This window comes from Lactuca virosa, chromosome 7 (genome assembly GCF_052849685.1).
Source record: "Lactuca virosa cultivar CGN04683 chromosome 7, Lactuca_virosa_CGN04683_v6, whole genome shotgun sequence".
Classification (NCBI taxonomy): Eukaryota; Viridiplantae; Streptophyta; class Magnoliopsida; order Asterales; family Asteraceae; genus Lactuca; species Lactuca virosa.
Window position 1 is genome coordinate 213,472,531 of NC_136432.1, and position 14,039 is coordinate 213,486,569.

The following is a 14,039-nucleotide window of genomic DNA, read 5'->3' on the forward strand; positions in this document are numbered from 1 at the left end:
ATACTATTTATTAGTCAAACTACGCTTTTAAAACTATTCAACTCATTTGATCTATACCATGTCATGTAAATTCGATCTACTTTACATGTAAACCACATACTTTTGACGATCTTATCAAAATACTCTAGTTCATTAAGTCATTATCTTATAATTTCTATAGTTTGTATTGTATACGTATTTACTTGATTATAAACATTATTCGAGTCTTTTTATCTTCTTTTTCGAAATGATAAAAAGTTAATTACAACTCTTTACCTTCCCAATTTTCTATCCATTGAGTGGTCCTCTAAGGTTGACCCTTTACCAATATAGGAAATGGAAGAGAAATAGAGCTCTTGCACCTTATTTATAGGATTCCCATTATCAATCATTAGATCAAATTCAACGGCCTAGATCATCCTTCCACCCCGACAACTCTTCCAAAGGACCGCATGCAGCGGATCACAGCTGTGTTTCTTTACTGTACTCTCTTACCTGCTTTGTCAAGTAATGTAGACACACTCTACATTCACACCCGAAGCCATCATCGGTTGTTTAAGGTAGACAAGAGAAAAAGAAAAGAAAAAACTTTAAAAAAGAAAAATAAAACACGAAAAACACAAAACAAAAACTTGAAGAGAAGCAAGCAAGTCAAAAACATGGATTCCAACAAGCAAACTTTCGTGGAACAAGATTCAGAGGTTCGTATGTGGTTTTGTTTTTTGTTTCATATGTTTAAATGTTTGTCTTCTTATGATTATTGAATATTTTCATCTTTCAAGTTACAGATGAAGCAAAATCTAAAATCTGAAACGAAGAAGAAGAAGAGGAAGAGGGGTTCTAAAGGGACCTGGGAAGCTAAATCCAAAGATAAACAGGTGATAGTTTAGTTTGCTTTGAAGTTTGTGCCCACTTCAGATTCATGCTCGATTTCAGATTCAGTTTTGGATCTGTTGAAGTTTTGTTTACTTTTGTTGTTTGAAGTCTGTGTTATGTTCAAGATTGATGATTCTTGATGTGTTTTTCTTGAATTGTATAAAAATGTTTCATGTTTACCTCTCTTCGTTTCTTGTTTTCTTGGATCTTCACCATGTTTTACAACTTTCCTCAAATAAATTTCAAATTTTCATCACTTTTTTACCTTTTGTAACCCTAGTTTTCTGGGCTTTGTTTGTCATTAGGAATCCATGTAATTGAAATATTTTGTGTCGTATTGTTCCCCTTACATGATTCGTGTGTAGCGATTTGTTTCGATTAAGGTTTTCTGAGAAATTAAGGTTGCGGAGGGGCGTTTTCGTCTTTATATTGTTACTTTCTTTAAAGGAAGTTAAATTACGTTAAATCTATTTTCATAACGTTACATGTTATATTCAAGTTCTTTACACATTATCTCATAATGACTAAACTTTTCATTTTTATGAACAGATTGTATCAGATAAGCCCAAGAAAGCTTCTGGGTTGGTGACATTTCATCCATTTCTTCTTCTTCATACACTTTCTTTAAAATTTTTCACTTATTTACATATACATAGTGTTTGTATTATTATATATAGTAAAGGAAAAAGAACAAAAGTTTGTGACATTTACAATGACGCTGAAGATCAATACATGTGTATGGAAAGAGCAGCAATTTTATTAGAACGTTTAGATGCAAAATCACCAAAGTTTGCAAAATGTATGCTCCCTTCAAATGTTCTCTACAGTTTTTGGTTGGTAAGAATCAAGAAACATATAATTATATAAATACGTTACATTTTTTAACATATTTTTTGTGGTGATACAGATAGATAAATAGACTATTGAATATTGATATGATGTTTTTTTTTTTTTTGTGTAGATTTTACCGAAGAAATTTTGTGTTGTGCATTTGCCTGATAATGATACAACGGTTATTCTTGTTGATGAATCTGGAAAGGAGTTTAAGACGAATTATTTGAAAGTAAGACATGGTTTAAGTGCTGGATGGAGGGGATTTTCTATTGCACAAAGGTTACTTCAGGGTGATATTTTGTTTTTTCATCTTGTCGAACCTTGTAAACTTCAGGTAAACTTTTTGCTTTTTTTTTTTTTTGTTTAAAAGATAATGTTATTATATACCCTACATTGTGTCTTTTTGACTTAATGGGGACATGAGAAATGACTATATTACCCTTTATGCTTAGGTGAATATAGTGAGAAGATATGGTGTAGAAGCAATAGAAGCAGCTGTTTGTCTAATGGAAATGCATCCACGTGCTAAAAAAACAAGGACATCGAATTACTTTGGTATGTATAATTATTTTTTTTCATAATCCTTTTTTGTTTATACTTTTTGGCCATTTTTTTTTCAATTCCTTAACTATTATTACTTATTATATCAGATAAAGCGGCGGATTCTAAAAAAGAAAAACTTAAGCATAAAAAAGTTAAAGAAGGTAAGAGGTTTCCCATTTCTTTGTTTTTTATTTATTTGTGTAAGATGCTATAATAAACAACTCAATGTAGTTACATTCCTAATTTTTGAATTTTAACAATTTATGTTTTGTAATTTGGAAATATTGTTACACAGAACAAGAAGATAAAGTGGAGAATGAAATCCAAGTGCATGTACAAACAAAGAAAGGTAAAAGAACACGAAGAAGCCCAAAGAAGTTTATAAGAAAACTATCATTAGATTTTTGTTCAAATCAAGAACCCATTGAAGAAGATGTTGAAAGGGTATCATGTGTTGACCAATGTGATAATATCAGTGATGAGTTGACTTCAGAAGTTGTTCAAGGTATGTTATTTTTAGGGGTGTGAAAAAGACCAAAAATTGGAAAATTTTGGGTTGGGTGTTTACCTTTTTTTTATAAAACCAAAAAAAAAAGTTCCAAAGAAAAAAGATTTTTTTTTCTTCAAAATGTCGTTTTGTGTATAAACTTAATAGATTAATTAATTAATTTAAGTATTACATATAATTTATATTTAAAGTATTACATATAATTAGTTATATAAATAGTTCTATAATTAATTAACTAATTATATTATCCATTTAACTATTTCCATCTTGGTTTTCTTTATAATTCTCAAGGAAAATAGTTCTATTGAAAAAGCATTCATTTTTTTTTTTATTATTTTACATTTACCTGATGTTTTTTTTTTTGAACAACGATTATTGGTTTTGTTTACATATTTATTTTTTATTTTAAACTTTATGATTATCTACTTAACTTGTACTCTTATTGTACGTTTTGTGTAGTATATTTTTACCGATTTTTTTAAACCTTTATAAGCAATTGTTAATGTAAAAAGATAAGCACAAAAAAAAATTTGAAAAATAACGAAAAAACCTATTTTGATGAATCTAAAAACGTAAAACCTAAAGCAAAAGAAACGAAAGTAGAAGGTTTTTTTTTTTATTTATTTTTTTATTTTTATTTTTTTTCAGTTTAATTTAAGCTTCGGTAAAAAAACGAACCAAATTGTGCTGATGCTATTATTTTTGAAACTTTGAAGAATTAAAAAAAAAAGATGTTATTTATGTTGCTGACGTGGACATGGTTTCTTGTAGGGTCAATGTCAGAGATGACAACTCAAACACAACCCGATGAAATTGGGTCATGTGCACTGAATCTGAATCTGGGCTACCATGAGGACACCATTGACTGTCATTCAACTGCCCGAAGAATATTTCATTCTTCAACACTCGCAACATGAAGAAGACAGAATCTTTTTTGAGGGTATATCTGGAATTTTGGAAAAACATGTTTTTGAGAAAATGGAAAATGGAAATGAAGATCTCAACCTAAAAAGCTAAAAGAGCTTCTTGGACATGCTTTTGAATGAAGAGAAGCTTAGAGAGCTCTTGAATTGAAATGGATTTAGGAGAGTGGTAGAAACATGTTTTTGATCTTTTATGAAGCGCTATATTTTTAGAAGAGAATATATTTTGGTATACGTATAGGAAAATTCTCTTGATTCCACATATATTACTGTTGGTTTTCAAGATTTTTTACCAACTTTTATTCAGAATTTAAAGATGTTTACAGTTTGCATTGCTTTATTGCTTCTTTTAGTGTCAACTATTAAATATACTTGTATGGGTAATGTGGTGTTCTATTGATTCTTTTAAATTGGATCTTTCGTGGCTCAAGTGAATGATCTTTCTTTCTTGATTACAAACGAATGATGTTCAATGTTGCTTTAAAAATTTGGTATGATTGTGGTCTTATGGATAATTTGTTAGAGAAATCAAATATCCTCCTATTTTTGTTATCAAAATCAAAAGAGATGATTAAGAGAGAATTAATAGATCCAATGTATTATTTTCTCAACTTTTTATAAGATACTACAAAATTACACCATTTGGCTTGGCATGTATATTAATTAAACAACAATTTCACCTTAAGAAACATGATATAAGATCATAAATTTGGTAGATGAGAATTAGCATTAATGGCTATGAAATCATCTCCGGCAAAGAAAAGGACTAATCATGTGGAAAAAGTTCATTCAAGATCATAAATTAGTCAATTTTATTGATGTGGAATTAGAAGAACACAAAAGATACGTTGAACAATTGTCTTGGCTACAATTGGGAAACAAATATGCCCCTAATGTTTAGAAATGGAAATATGAAAAACTGATCAAACACAGCTTTCCTTTATTTTGTGCAATGAACTTTGAGTAATTCAACCTTCAAGACTCCTTGATTCAAAGTTTGACAAAAAACTTACAAAAACTAACCAAATCAAAATTGAAAAACCGAAAACCCAACAAAAACCAACAGAGTTGGTTTCAATTTTTATAAAAACCGATGTTAGCGGTTAGGTTCGGTTTGTATTATAAACCCACCAAATAAAACTGAACCAGCTCATGAGTTAAAAACCGACCCACCGTATATAGTATTTAAGATCTATTATTTTTTAAATATTACTTATATTTATTATATATATTTTATATTTAAAAAATGTTTACTATGTTACTATGCTTGATTCCTGTGTTATATTCTGTATTATGTTCTGAGACATAATTGAAATTATTTTAGTACTTTTATCCTTGGTGCCATTGTGTAGTTATTTTAGTATATTTAAATTAGGTACCGTATCATTCATAGCAATATAATTCTAATGGGGTTGAACCCAAAAAAACCAGAAAACCATGGACCCACAAAACCCTTTGTTTCAAATCCAAAACCCATAAACCAAACCAAAAAATTGACTCATGCAACTAACAAACAAAATTGATCAGGATGAGATTTCTAATCAATTATCTAATTATAATTTAAAAAAATCTCGAAAAATAAAAAAAAACCCGGTTTTTAGACCTTAAATAGTTCCGAACAACCGAAAAACACCTTACGTCGTGGCAAAGCTATAAGTTTTGTAAATCACACCATATTTCATGTAACATGCAAATTTCGTCGAAATCCAAGCATTACGGTTGATTTTGTGATGATGTCACTAAGTTTTCATTCCTACTAGTGCTGACATCATCATCACGATTTGTTAGTTTTAATCACATGTGAATAAAATCTAAAAAATCTTTGTGATATATTTTCTAATAATGTCACTAAATTTTCAATCATACTAAGTTGTTTTTATGTTATTTTACTAAAATGTGAATATATCATTTATTCACCTATACATGAATAACAAACTACGACAATAGGTTTGTAAATTATTTTTATATAGTGTAATTATGATATTTTACATGTAAATTCAACATTATACTAGGATAGACTATATGTATTGTTAAAGAAAAGCATTCATATGTGAATGTAACATGATCAAAAGTGATGAATATATTGATTTGTACAATATGAACATGTGAATATAACAATTATATTGTCTTCATCAATGATGTCTTTCTCTTTTTGGTCAACCAACCATAAGCCTTAGGAACCATCGATTGAAATGTTATTCAAGTGTTGAAGTATAACCGTCCCCGGATTAACATGTAAATACACATAAATATATATATATATATATATATATATATATATATATATATATATATATATATATATATATATATATATATATATTCTTATTTCATAATAATAAGGATTTATTCATATATGAATATTAAATGTATATTCACATATGAATGTTACATGCTATGGATATACCACGTAATATTAATTTATAAATATATCATGTAATATTCATATATGAATATACCTTTTAATATTCACATGTGAATACTAAAGTATATTCACATGTGAATGTTACATGCTATATTAACTTGTGAATATTACATAGTATTTTCATATGTGCATATTATATAGTATATTCACATGTGATTGTCACTAGTATTTATCCACAACAGTGCCACTAAGTATACATAATACATCCACTGTAAAAAATCAATACAAGAACAAAAATAAAAAACATACTATCAATCTAAGAGAAAGAGGACATAGAAAGGCTAACAATTTTTTTTGCAAGACTATGAGATAGTGTTGTTGATTATAATGAATAATCATTAAATAATTAATTTTTATCAATAGTTAGACCATGACCGAAAGTCATTTTTATACAGACACAAAACCACTAACCATATGAGAGTACCTTGTCGATGGGTTCATAAATACAATATACATGAATGGAAAAACACTCCAAGAAGTACATGAATTTCCATCAAGAATACAATTAGCCAATACCAGATCATCTTAGCAAATGTTTATCTTGCCACCTCAAGACTAGGAAATGGAAAGCACCAAAAGGTGGATATATTATAATCAACTTTTGCAACAAAATCATGCCAATCTACTCGCTCAACAACAAAGAATCGATTAATCAAGCAGAATTTCAAACAACTAGTATTTTTGAAAAATCATTTGAAGGTTTTACAAATCGCCTAGAAGTATTAACGGCTCGACATTAAAAAACAAATATGTAAAATCATAGTTAATGTGTACATAACGTGCAAGTGTTTGTAATAATGTGTAAATAATGCAAGTGTCATAATGTCACTAGGTGTAAGTGTAGGTGCATAAGCAATAGTCCCCCACGCCACCCCATTAATCATGAATAGGTAAAATACTGAATTGAATAATGATGTTTGTATGAATAAAATGTTGTATACATAGTCTTTTTTTTTTTTCCTAAACTAAAGAATCGTATTAATAAGATTAAGCTACCATTTTACTTGTATATTCAAAAAAAAAATCTATTCCACATTTTTAATCAACTTAAGCATATTATGAGTTGGGCGGAAGAAAAGACAAACACGTAAAAGGTTAGTGTATTGTATAAGGTTACTGATTTTTTTTGTTGCTTAATCCATTAAGTCATTTTGTCCAAGTTAAGTCAAAAAGAAACATCTATATCTACATATCCATACTATGTACTTAACCCATTAAGTCAAAAAGAAACAGCCCCTATGAAGCCTTTTTTTATAGGCTTTACAAAATATACATTCAACAACAATCTTACCTACAAACCAAGACACAAATATGCCCCTAATGTTTAGAAACAGAAAAATAAAACACCTAATCAAACACAACTTTCCTTTATTTCGTATACCAACTTTAAATCCTTCAAATTTTCAACATTGTGTACACGATTATTAATTTATAATTAAAACTTAAAAGCTTAAAGCTTTGCAGTTTGTTGGCTGAAACTCGGGTCAATGCAAACAACCACCTGTAACAAAAAAAAAAACCCATCATGATTAATGTTAACAATACACACATAAAATTTCTATCAAGTGTGACAAAAAGTCGAAAATGCCCTTTTGTATCTATGTGCATACCTTGCCTACACTTTTACCAGAATGAAGATATTCAACTGCATCAGCAACAGATTGTACACCCACAAAGCTTTTAGGGTCAATTGCAACCTAATAATTTGACAAAAACAAAATTATAAATCTATTAAATCTTGAATTTTTTTTTTCAAGAAAGATGCTAGAAAAGTTATAAAAATGACACCTTTAGCCTTCCCACAGAGAAAAGGTGAACCAAATTATCAAGATGTTGTTGCCACAAGTGAGGGTATTGCACAAGAAAAAATCCAGCCTGCAAAATTTTATAATGAAAAAAAATGGCAACAATTTTTTCTATTTTTAGTAAAAAAGTCAACATTTTACATACCACAGTTTGACTTTTTGCCAAGATTTTCTCGCATAGACCCGTGTAGTTTCTTGGTTTCCATCCATCCTCTCCTTGATACTAAAACAATGAGAAATAAGAAAGATAATTATATAAAAAAATAAAGTATATTATTATTTAATAAAAGTAGATTGCTATTAAATGTTGTTACCTGAGAGATCATTCCAATGACGACCATTCTTCCATAAACTGCTAAAGCATTGAAGCATAAATCAAACATGTCACCACCAACAGATTCATAAACAATATCAACTCCTTTTGGAAATTCCTTCTTAAGAACCTGAATATATTATACAGATAAATAAAAATTCTTTATTTTGTGTTTTTGAAAAGATTTTATGAAAGGAAATATTAAATATACATACATTTTTAATCGATTCTTCTTTGTAGTCAATGACTCGGTCAACTCCCAAATCCCTTAGAAGCTTAGCCTTATCTTTGCCTCCACATGTTGCAACCACTTTGTTTCCAGCTAATTTAGCAAGCTATCATTTTTTCATATATAAAAAAAAGAATATTTTTTTTGTTAAATTATGATGAAAGTGATATATTTTAAAAAGAAAAAAAAAATTGAATTACCTGAACTGCAAATTGTCCAGTTCCTCCTGCAGCAGCTGTGACAAGAACTGTCTTTCCAGACTCCATTTGGGCTGACTAGATTATATGTAAAATGGAATTAAATAAAATAATTTTTTATTTTTGTTAAAATGAAAATGAACCTTTTGTAGAGCAATTGAGGCTGTGAGTCCAGAAGTAAGCATGGCAACAACTTCAGGGTCTGGTCTTGCAACAGGAAGAATGTGTTTTGAAGGAACCTAATTAAATTAAATTAAATATCAATAACTCAATAAATTATATATTAAAAAAAAAAGAAAATATATTTGAAGATGATAAATGATATAATAATACCATGGCAAATTCAGCATAAGCTCCAAAAGTCATGATAGCTGCTGGAGTCCCAACTTTTAAATTTTTAACCCCTTCACCAATTGCAGCAATTAATCCTACACCCTGTAATTTTATAATTTATATTTTATATTTTATACCCAAACAAAATATCATTAAAATCAAAAAGTACTTTTATATACCTCAAATCCAGCATCAAATGGAAGCCTAGAACTGATTTCCTGTTTGGTTCCACTAAAGTAACTACCAGAACTAAAATTCACCTGTCATTTTATACAAAATATATCCTATAAAAAGATTAAAAATATATATAAGTTAATGTTTAAATAAAAAGTTTCCTTACATCACTTGCATTGACACCAGCATATATAATTTTCAAAAGAACATGATTTGGTTGAATTGGTAATTTCAAAGCTGCATGCACTATACTTGTAGCACTACGGAAATTGCTGCTCAGGGTGTGAACAATTCTGCATAAAAAGTCTCAAATAAATAAAATTATAATTTATAAAAGGGTTAATTGCAATAAATAAAAACATACTTTTATTAAAATTTGTTTATTATAGCATCTTACTTTCTTTTCTTCCTATTACAACATTATACATTGGATATCAATGTCATATTGTCATTTTCAATGTATAATTGGGTAAATTTTTCAAAGTATAATGTCTAAGGATATGTTTGGCAGACTAACTGATAGCTGAAAAGCTAGTTGCTAGATGATAAAAAATGACACTTGGTAAAACTAGCTGAAATATTTAAATGGCATGTAGAGGATTGAGTTTTTTGTAATTAATAAAGGGTATACTTGGGAGAATAAAAAAAAAATGCTCAATATGATCGTTGAAACGATAGTTTGAGTAGCTTTTCAAAAAGCTAGCTTATAAGCTACTTTTTAGTTTGCCAACATGACAACTTAAAAAAAATCGAAAATTTGCATGCCAAACATAGCCTTAATATGATACTAGAACATGAATGAAACGTGTGATATATGTGTACGACGAGAATGAAGTCATCCCCGAGACACAACTACTTCTTGAATATGGTGGTCAAGAATGGATACAGAGAAGGAGGATAATCAACAACGCAGTAATCTATGCCGATCTTCGCCGCCATTTGACTGATAATCTTTAGACGATCGACAATCTTGATCTTAATATGCCACCGGAAGATGAATTAGAAGGCCAGTTTTCGGAGGAAGACCTTTTTGCTTTAGTTATGAAGTGTGTTTTTTATTTATTAAGTCATGTTTCTAGGTATTTTAAGTTTTAATTTATTGTAACTTTTTAATTTAATATAAAATATTTGTGTATTTAAAAAATATAATTTATGTAATATTAATTGTTTATGTTTTAAAAAAATATAATTTATGTAATATTAAATGTTTGTGTATTAAAAAAATATAATCTACTTAAATATGAAAAAGAAAAAAAAATAGAGTGCTACTGCCTATGAAATGCTAAGAATAAGGTGCAAACGAGGTGGCAGGCAAAAAAATGACATGACAGTTAAAAAAGTGATATGGCAAGGTGCTAAGAGTGCTACCACTCCCTCCAGCCTAATTGCATAGAGTTTTCAAAATACAATGACTTGATAAGAAAAAATAATTGAAAGTACATTGTTGTAAATTGTAATAGAAAGAAATGAAACTACATTGCTATTTCTTGCATAGGAACTTACAATTTCTTAAAGCTTTGTGGGATGTGGAGATTAGAGGTGACAACTGATGAAAATAATTTATTTTTTAATCTCGAAGGTGTTATCAAATATTTTGCTTCTTCATTTGGAGTTGGCCAATATTCCATTCCTCTACGTTTTGTAATCCATAAACATGCTCCAGCTTTAGTTTCATCACTTATAAGCTCAAATGCTCCTGTTTTTTTTTAATGCAATAATAAGAATAAACTTTAAACTTTAATCTTGATATTTTTTATTTTCTTCTTCTAATGATGTAATAAAAGATACCTTGAATCAAGGTATCCATGGAAACATAGCCTCCCATTCGTTCAATAAACTGGGACCCCACTTTTTCAGCCATGTCAGTTTGAATAAACTGTAATATGTAATATGTTCCTCACATTATTAAATAAATAAATAGCTCATGTGATATAATGAAATATTGTTTTCTTTAATATAAAATTGACTCGGGTCCCACCTCAGGGCAAAGCACATTGACACGAATACCCTTTCTCTTGTAGGTAGAAAGTGATCTGCTAAACATAACCACACCCCCTTTCCAAAAAAGAAAAATATAAAATGTAAAATAACAAATATAAGATTATGTTTATTCTCATATGAATTATAAAATAACAACCTTTGGAAGCAGAATAAATAGGGTCAGTTATCATTGGATATAACCCTGATGCTGAACCCAAATTTATAATCACACCACGTCTTTTTGCATCTTCCATTATTTTAATCTGTGTATAATCAAATTATAAAGATAAAAATGATTATAAAATATAGATATTGCAATTTATATAATATAAACTTACAGCTCTTTGGGTGCAATCAATAACTGCTACAAGATTCACATTAATGGCATGTCTCCATGATCTTGATCCATCTGTTTCATCTTTGGAAAATGGGATTGAAGTTGCAATTCCTGCAGAATTAATGCAAATATCCAAACTCCCATATACTTCAAGGTGTTTTTCAAATGCAGCAGCTACTTCTCCTGTAAATTGAATGTAATAATAATTAATGAAATTTATAAGAAAAAAATATGAGAGAGGAAAATGAAGAGTTTTTACCTTTGTTACTGACATCACATTTTACAAAGATAGCAGATGGGAATTTTAATCCGGAATGGAATTTGAGATTCTCTTTTTGTGAAAGTGATGCAACCTCTTCTCCCCTTTCAGAAGAAAAATCAACAACTGTGACGAAAATACCCTTTTGGGCAAGAGCTATGCAAAGAGCCCTACCTGTTTGTATATCAAATTCAAGGTTCATATAGGCTCATTCACAATTCAGATGTATAATATGAAAGTCTTTTTCTTTTTGTGACATTTGGATCAATCTTTTTGTGAAAATTTGGGGATTTGATTTCCATTGTGGACTTGGAAATTACTATCTTTGACTTCAAAAGTCCAATTGTATCTCTCTTTGGAAAACAAAATGATAAAAGAACATAAATCTGAGCAATTCAAGGGTTTAAATTTCAATTGGAGTGAAATTAGGTTCGATTGTATTCTTTTGTAGTTCAAAAGCGTATGAATTCACTCAGTAAACATAAACCCATATATAACTCTCAGAATCATACTGTGCAACGATTTACTATGAAGCGTAAATCACTGAAATAAACATAAGTTTATCCAAAAGTGAACTGAGTTATCCTGTTTCACAATTTTCTGCGTAGTTGTTTAAAGTCTTCAGATCGACATCAATCCAACTAAAAAACATTTGATCCTTTATAATCGGAATAACCAGATTGTAACTTGCAATTTAAACCGATAGCTCGTTTGTTCTAAATGGTTAATTGGCGTTTAAATTAGTCAAAAAAAAGTTGGGAATAGTAAATATCAAACTAAAACCTATAAAATGAATTCAAAATATACCGATTCCGGAGGCACCCCCAGTGACGAAAGCAGAGAGGCCTGGCTTTAGTTCCATCGTGTATGTTCTTCCTTCTTGATTCTGATGTTGAACTTGAAGTGCCGAATTATCTTTTTAGTAATTCTATTGCTACTTACTTTCCATACATATAAGTCAAAATTTGTTATCTTCTGTACGTCGGAAACTCGGAGTCCCCGTCATGCCAAATCTACTGCCGGCCGTGGGTCCAAGTTATCGACTTGCAAAATAAGGCTGTTCAAAAGGTGTCGCATGTCATCCGTACTTTTTTAGAAAGTTAGTGCCAATTAGGAGGGGTTTTGGTTGAGATTATTTAAGAACTTTTTAATTTATTAATTTATTACGGGTGCCAATTAGGTGGGTTTTTGGTTGAGATTATACAAGTTAGACACCAAAAGGCTTTTAGTCCAATGATATCCGGTGTTGTCTTTCCTCCTTGAGGATGAGGGTTCAAGTCTCGTCGTGGATATAGATGAATTTAAGGAGTAATTTAGAAGTAGATTAGATTTGTTGTTTAATATATATATATATATATATATATATATATATATATATATATATATATATATATATATATATATATATAAAAGTTAGACAAAATTGCAAAAATGATCCCATGTGGTATGATTTTTTTCTGAGGTTTAATCCAAACCTTGATTTTTTTTGGTTTCATGATCCTTTTGTATAGTTTGTACGTGGAAATGGTCCCCCAACTTAACTCTCGTTAAGTTGTTGTTGTTAACCCGCTCATATGCCTCCCACGTGAGGGTATATTTGTCTTTTCACAATTTAGGGTCCATTTTTGTAGATGTAATGTCAACGACTAATTTAATTATTTAACCCTCATTTATGATCCTAAATACACGTCAACTCCTCACCTCCCTCACTATTCTGGTCCATTAGAACCTGCAAAAAACACCCATTTCTTATCCAAAAACCCTAATCGAAACAATAAAGAGAAGGTGATTCCATACGTTTGAAGTCGAAATAGTGTATGTAATGTGGTGGGTCAGACCAAAAAATGAAGCTTTGGACGTATCATCACTATCTGGTAAGTTGCTCTGTTTTCTTTAACTTTCTATTTAAAGCATTTTCCCCTTGATTTTCAGACTAAAAAATGCAAAATTTTGACTTTGATATCATGTATTGTTTATTGTATCGGGTGCACCTATATGGTTTAGCATTAAGCTACATCACGGTGGGAAGTTCACTAAGTTACCTGATATAAAGTACATTGGAGGTGAAGTGTGTTATGTTGATTATGTGGACATAGATGAGTTCTCTGTACATGAACTTGATGCCATAATGCTTGACCTAGGTTACCTAGACCCACGGACAAATGAAGTTGATGTCTCAGACTCCCCAATCATATACTACCATTTTAAGATACCTAATGGTAACTTTCAATTTCGTTTTAGAGCTTTAGGGAATGATCAGGATGTTATCAATCTATCTAAAGACATTCCACATAATAAGCTGATTGAGGTGTACAGAGAACATG

General features: G+C 29.7%; 2 protein-coding genes across 2 annotated transcripts; one reads left to right on the plus strand and one right to left on the minus strand.

Moving 5' to 3' along the window:
• Positions 1-416: 416 nt before the first annotated feature.
• LOC145127214 (uncharacterized) lies at positions 417-4,003 on the plus strand. Its single transcript, XM_079062445.1, has 9 exons — positions 417-680; positions 768-857; positions 1,405-1,436; positions 1,533-1,692; positions 1,817-2,023; positions 2,142-2,244; positions 2,340-2,393; positions 2,528-2,737; positions 3,512-4,003. Exons 1-9 carry the CDS (start codon positions 432-434, stop codon positions 3,655-3,657), a joined length of 1,251 nt encoding a protein of 416 aa, XP_078918571.1. The 5' UTR covers positions 417-431; the 3' UTR covers positions 3,658-4,003.
• Positions 4,004-7,302: 3,299 nt separating this feature from the next.
• LOC145125658 (uncharacterized) lies at positions 7,303-12,813 on the minus strand. Its single transcript, XM_079061083.1, has 18 exons — positions 12,523-12,813; positions 11,716-11,889; positions 11,458-11,639; positions 11,277-11,382; positions 11,118-11,194; positions 10,928-11,015; positions 10,643-10,835; positions 9,306-9,432; positions 9,145-9,225; positions 8,966-9,067; positions 8,776-8,871; positions 8,636-8,710; positions 8,422-8,541; positions 8,208-8,336; positions 8,039-8,116; positions 7,877-7,963; positions 7,699-7,785; positions 7,303-7,589 (listed from the first exon to the last, which is right to left on the minus strand). Exons 1-18 carry the CDS (start codon positions 12,575-12,577, stop codon positions 7,539-7,541), a joined length of 1,908 nt encoding a protein of 635 aa, XP_078917209.1. The 5' UTR covers positions 12,578-12,813; the 3' UTR covers positions 7,303-7,538.
• Positions 12,814-14,039: the final 1,226 nt, after the last annotated feature.

What these genes read in the sequence shown, in the direction of transcription:
- LOC145127214 (XM_079062445.1), top strand. Translation starts at nt 432, where the DNA reads ATGCAGCGGATCACAGCTGTGTTTCTTTACTGTACTCTCTTACCTGCT. An exon ending in TTCTCTACAGTTTTTGGTTG is followed by an intron (nt 1,693 to 1,816) that starts GTAAGAATCAAG and finishes TTTTTTGTGTAG; the next exon opens with ATTTTACCGAAGAAATTTTG. An exon ending in TCGAACCTTGTAAACTTCAG is followed by an intron (nt 2,024 to 2,141) that starts GTAAACTTTTTG and finishes CTTTATGCTTAG; the next exon opens with GTGAATATAGTGAGAAGATA.
- LOC145125658 (XM_079061083.1), bottom strand. Translation starts at nt 12,577, where the DNA reads ATGGAACTAAAGCCAGGCCTCTCTGCTTTCGTCACTGGGGGTGCCTCC. An exon ending in CCACAAAGCTTTAAGAAATT is followed by an intron (nt 9,433 to 10,642) that starts GTAAGTTCCTAT and finishes CTTTTTATGCAG; the next exon opens with AATTGTTCACACCCTGAGCA. An exon ending in CTGGTAAAAGTGTAGGCAAG is followed by an intron (nt 7,590 to 7,698) that starts GTATGCACATAG and finishes TTTTTGTTACAG; the next exon opens with GTGGTTGTTTGCATTGACCC.